The sequence below is a fragment of the Herpailurus yagouaroundi genome, unplaced genomic scaffold, assembly GCF_014898765.1.
Source record: "Herpailurus yagouaroundi ecotype Mexico unplaced genomic scaffold, PumYag 162, whole genome shotgun sequence".
Classification (NCBI taxonomy): Eukaryota; Metazoa; Chordata; class Mammalia; order Carnivora; family Felidae; genus Herpailurus; species Herpailurus yagouaroundi.
In genome coordinates this window covers 46947466-46953511 of record NW_024412403.1, presented here as the reverse complement: position 1 = coordinate 46953511, position 6046 = coordinate 46947466, and the positions used below count along the sequence as shown (strand labels likewise).

Genomic DNA, 6046 nt, shown 5'->3' with positions numbered 1-6046 from the left:
CCCCCACTGCTTGGACCCATGCTGATCCTCTGGGGGAGGGTCTCGCTGCACTGTGGCCGGTGCCAGTTTGTCCCAGAAAACAGTCATACATCTGCAGAGCAGCTGCAGCTTGGAGTGTATGGTAAATTTCTTTCTCTCTAGCTACTTTCAGGGGGATTGCTTTTCTTGCAGTAACCCAACACACTGCTCTCTCTCCCCTACTCTCTCTCCTCTCTGTGAAAAGGGCTCCCGTCCCTCTGCAGCACCAAGGCTTTTCTTTCCCTTATTTCCCCTCTCCACACCACATACCTACCATGTTCTCTCCCTCAGATTATACAGATTGTTCTCTTAACTCTCACATCAATTCCCTAGGTGTTCAATGATTTGATGTTGGGGCTCCTGGGTGACTCAGTCAGTTGAGTGTCTGACTTTGGATTTTGGCTCAGGTCACAGTTGCATGGTCATGGGATCGAGCCCTACATTGGGAGCCAGATGAAGATTCTCTCTCTCTCTCTCCCCCTGTACCCCTCTCCCCTGCTCTCTCTCTTTCTCTCTCAAATAAAAAAAAAATCTTACAAAATGATTTAATGTTGGGGTGTCTGGGTGGCTCATTCAGCTGAGTGTTGGCCACTTGATTTTGGCTCAGGTCTTGGTCTCACAGATTCAAGGGATTGAGCCCTGCATTGGGCTCTGCCTGACAGCATAGAGCCTGCTTGGGATTCTCTCTCCCCCTTTCTCTCTGCCCCTCCCCTGCTTACATGTGCTCTCTCTCTCTCTCAAAATAAATAAATTTTAAAAAATGATTTGATGTTGATCTACTTATGCTGGAGGGGTGAGACAAGCCTGGGATCCCTCTTATATTCCACCATCTTAACTCCTCCTCCTATAGTTTCTTTTAAAAGAAATCAGCAGCATATCTTGTTCAAACTGTGGGTTGGTTTTTTGTTTTTGTTAGTTTTTTTTTTTGCACAGGTGTATATTTTACCTCTTTCCCAACATGGCACTGAAATGACAAAAATGAAGTAGGGAAATAGAAATATCTAACAGAGAATGGGGTCACCTCAATGGTCTAGATATTTTGGTGAATTTCTGGAAGGCATAGAGTAATTCATATTGCACCAAAGGTCAGACTAGAACAGAAGAATCCATAGACCAGACATGCACAAGAGGAGGCTGCAGAGAAAGTTTGAGCTTTGAGAAGCCCCCAAATTTTTGTCCCATACTCATAAAACCTAAAGCAAGACTTGACAGCATACTACACTTATATACTCAGCTTGATGTGAACCTTCTCACTCAAGGAAAATACTTAGGGAACTGGACTGTTATGATGGCAGTAGATGCTAATTATTATATTATCAGGCTAGTCATTGGGTCATGATAGTGAATGAACAAGTAAAGCTCATGACAATTAAAGGAAGCTATCAGTACACTGAGACAATTATACAACAACAAAAAAATTTAAAACTACAGAAATATGCAATAACATGGATTTTCTCAGGGAAAAGCATAAAAACAGCTTGACTGTTATCCACTACTCACCTTCCTAAGGCTTGGGGATATCCCTCAGGAGTGGATGACCTGGTCTAATCTTATGATACGGACACCCAGATTATAGAATAATTACATTTTTTGAATGCTTCTGTATTTTAAAATATCTTTTAAGCTAAACAAATGTTTAAACCAAACATCAAATTAAATAGCTTCTTCCTGATATTTTGTCAAAGTCTATCCCAGGAGCCAATCCTACCTAGCAACAAGAACAAGAATAATTCACTTTAGGTGTGTTATATTTGAGATCGTCATTAAAGAAACAGGATGGTGAGCTGGCTTGCAGCAGCCGCCCTAGGACTGGTAATCAGCCAGTGATAAGTCAGTACTCATTGCAAGACTGAAAATGAGTGATGCTCTCTTACTGCATTCTGTGTGTTTGTGCTCTCAAATTCAATTCACTTTTACATATAGTCTACAAATACTTATTTAGGACCTTGTGTGTAAGAGAGACTAGGACATCTAATTTATAATAATAATTTTAAAAAGCTTGTAGCCCCCAAATAAATATCATACAAGGCCAAGTATGACCTAAGAAGAATACACTGCTAAATGATTCAAATGTGTAAACTAAATGTTTCAAGTGAGTATTACTATTCTCTTCAAGATAATCTGGAAATGCATCATAAAAGCTGTAACATTCGACATAGATCTTGAAGAAAAGGCACCATTTCTCTGTGTCCTTTCTCTGTTGAGAGACCTGTATTAGCAAAAGCATGTACTTGAAAGAGAAAAGAGTCGTTAGAAAGCTTTCTGCAACTTATTTTTGGGTATAACACAGGAGAATAGGGAGAATTGTAGAGGGAGAGACTTCAGAGTTAACTAAGGTTTTATTTGTAAGGACCTCAAATAATGCCATGGTGAGCAAACCAGGGTGAGGAACCTAGAGAGAGAGAGAGAAGGAGTAAATGGATGTGAATATCTGGAAAAAAAAAATATATATATATATATAATCTAGACCTACACATGAACAGATAAACTTACACATGTGTATATATACAGATCTACATATATACTGTATTTACATATAATCTGTTAATAATGACAACCCATTAAAAGTTATTGAAAAGGGATATGATTTAATCAGAGTTGTTTATGAAGAATAACCTGGTGGCTATGTTCTAAAAGTAATAGTATCAATGGGATGTAAACGATAAGCAGAGTTTTGCAAAACACAGAAGCAGGGTCAGGGCCTTAGTGGTATCAGTAAGAATGTTTATGGAATTTCAGTGTTGAGAAAGGAAGAGCAGGAGTGGACTTGAAGATAGGACACTTATTACACTTTCAGTATGGAGTAGAAGGAACCTAATATTTAAAAACTCTTGGGGCGCCTGGGTGGCGCAGTCGGTTGAGTGTCCGACTTTAGCCAGGTCACGATCTCGCGGTCCGTGAGTTCGAGCCCCGCGTCGGGCTCTGGGCTGATGGCTCGGAGCCTGGAGCCTGTTTCCGATTCTGTGTCTCCCTCTCTCTCTGCCCCTCCCCCGTTCATGCTCTGTCTCTCTCTGTCCCAAAAATAAATAAATGTTGAAAAAAAAATTAAAAAAAAAAAAGAAAACTCTTAAGACAGAAAACATCTAAAATCGAGTTCATTTTCTTGTCTTTCCCAGCCACCAAGTTAGTGGTCTGACATCATATTATCTTAACGTTATCTGAATTTTGGAAACATGCATTTGAAGCCCACGTGTCAACAACGCATTAAAAAAAATACATGTTACTGATTTCTTTATCTTATAGCTTCATTCTTTAAAAAAAATTCTAGGAAGATTGACCATGTCCTTTTCTTCTCCATGACCATCCCACTTAAATTCTACAGTCTCCTCTCTTAGCTTTATGAATTAGTGAGACTTTTCAGATTACCCTGCAACATACAAACACAGCTAGAAAGGGCCTATAGAAAGCATCCTAGACAGTAGGAGGCAAATCCCCCCATCCAGTTTCTCATAGGTGCAACCTAGGCTAAGAGCATCTCTTACAACTTGGCTCAACCTTCCCTGTTTTAACTCCCTTCTCATATTTTCCTCATTGCTCCCCTGTTCCTTTTGATCCATCAGTGATATGAGAGTTGAATCCTCACATGAAGTGAAATTCATCATGCCCCAAATAAAGTGGAATGAAAGATCTTTTGATGGCTAGTAGAATTTCTGGGATTTGTCTCTGTTCAAACACAAACCTGCCTCCACTCTAGAGTTAAATGTAGATGAGCCTCCAGGCTATATGGCTGTATAAGTATCAAATCATCATAATGAAGACCTATTCAGAAAAACTATATGATTATAGTACTTAATGATTTTATGAAACTATAATAAAGAGTATAGTATACAATACAGTATAAAATATTTTTGTCTTATGTTTCAGTTATTCTAGCATGAAATGAACACATTTAATAAACCATTAAACACTAGGCAATTACAATTGCAAAGTCTTTGCATACTAACCCATACAGAGCCACATCTAATATGCATAATTTTGTGATGGTTTTTATAAAAATAGATAATAATATGAGATCTAAACATTTCTTTTTAACATTTTTCTTAGTGAATCTATGACTTTTTTATTTCTTAGACTATAGATAATTGGATTTAACAAAGGAATTATGACAGTGTAAAATAGAGAGTCCATCATATCCTGATCATGTGATTGCGCAGATCCTGGGTGCACATACATGAATAGAAGAGGGCCATAGTATAAAGAAACAGATAAGAGATGGGCTCCACAGGTGGAGAAGGCTTTTTTTATGCCTTGCAGAGACTTCTTTTTTAAGATCATAAAAAGAATAAGTGTATAAGAAACCAGAACAATCAGAATGGTAAATACCTGTATTGACCCAGAGAAAATAAAAATCATCAGAATATTAATTGAAGGATCAGTACAGGAAATCTTAAACAATGGCATGATGTCACAGTAAAAATGATATATTATGTTAGAATTACAAAAGGTTAATCTAAATAAAAAACCTATATGAACTACAGAATGAATAAATCCACTTATAAATGATGAAAGTAACAGCCAGACACAAAGTCTATAGGTCATAATTACTGGATAAAGTAATGGTTTGCATATGGCTACATAGCGATCATATGCCATTGTTGCCAAGAGAAAACATTCTGTGGTGGCACCAAATGCAAAGGAAAACAATTGTGTCACACATTCAGAGAGAGTTATCATCTTACTCTTGGCTAGGAAGTTGACCAGCATCTTTGGGGTCACTGTAGATGATATCCAAGCATCCACAAAGGCTAAACTCCCAAGGAGAAAGTACATGGGAATGTGAAGGTGGGGGTCATTGTAGATGAGAGCAGTTAGTCCAAGGTTTCCCACAATAGTGATGATGTATATCACCAAGAACATCAGAAACAGAGGGATTTGCCACTCTGGTTGATACGTGATTCCTGTGAGAACAAATTTTGTCAACATTGTTGCATTCTTAGTATCCATATTGTTACTGGATGACCCCTGAAATGAAATGCCAGAAATGTAAAAAGAACATTCACTAAGATTGTATTAAAAGAAAACTGGAAGAAAGTAGTTGAAATAAAGCCATACATAACCAGAATGCATTTAATTTTATTTACTGCTATTACTATAATATATGAAAAGTAATTTGGGGAATTGAGGTAATGGAAAATGAAATGATTTCAGTTCAAAAAATGTACAGGAATTAACAGATTTAGAAACAAGGAGTTCCAGGCTCTGAGCTGTAAGCACAGAGCCCGACATGGGGCTTGAACCCACGAACTATAAGATCATGACCTGAGCTGAAGTCGGATACTCAGTTGACTGAGCCAACCAGGGACCCCAAGGAAAAACATTCTAAACATGATTACTAAATTCATGGGGATACCTGAGTTTCTATGTCTGAAACATGGTTGAGGGTGTAGGGAAAAGAAGTTTGAGTTATGATGAAATTAATTAAATTCCATGTGGAAGTCCTTGTCAAACTTTATTCCTCAGACAATAGGGATATTTTTAATTTTTAAATTAAATATTCTGTAATGTAAAAAATATGCTGCAGGGAGGGGAAACTAGAGTCAGGAATACTAATTAGGAAGCTCTTACTGTTGTTATTCAGTGACTCTCAAACCAGATTACACATCAGAATTTTCTGAGGAACTTCTTGTACAAAATACAGATTGTGAGGTATTACTCATTGTATTGACTTGGTGGGTAAAGAATGAAGTCTGATAATCTGCATGTAAAAAAATCCCTTCTAGTTGATTCAAGTGTAGGTAAAGTTCTTAGTTTATGTGTAATGTAATACTGGCAATGATGAGGAGGACAAAGAGATAAAAATAAATTAGAATGTAGTCCCTAGGACTCAGTGACATACTAGATGTGAAGGAGAGAGTAGACACGTGATGACCAGGTAGATGGTCATTAAACTTGAGTTTGAACAATTCAGTTGGCCTGTTTGTGGAGAAAGAGCCCTCTGAATATCCATACTTAGTAGTATGAGTCTACTAAAGCTTAATAGAAACAATTGTTTGGGTGTCATTTGGGTAGCTGAAGGCATACTTACAGA

The 6046-nt window shown here is 37.7% G+C and overlaps 1 protein-coding gene across 1 annotated transcript; it reads right to left on the bottom strand.

The window, feature by feature from the left end:
- Positions 1-4032: 4032 nt before the first annotated feature.
- Positions 4033-4962, bottom strand: LOC121035793 (olfactory receptor 5H2-like). The gene has a single exon (XM_040483644.1). The coding sequence runs from the start codon at positions 4960-4962 to the stop codon at positions 4033-4035; it is 930 nt and encodes a 309-aa protein (XP_040339578.1).
- Between the last annotated feature and the right edge of the window lie 1084 nt (positions 4963-6046).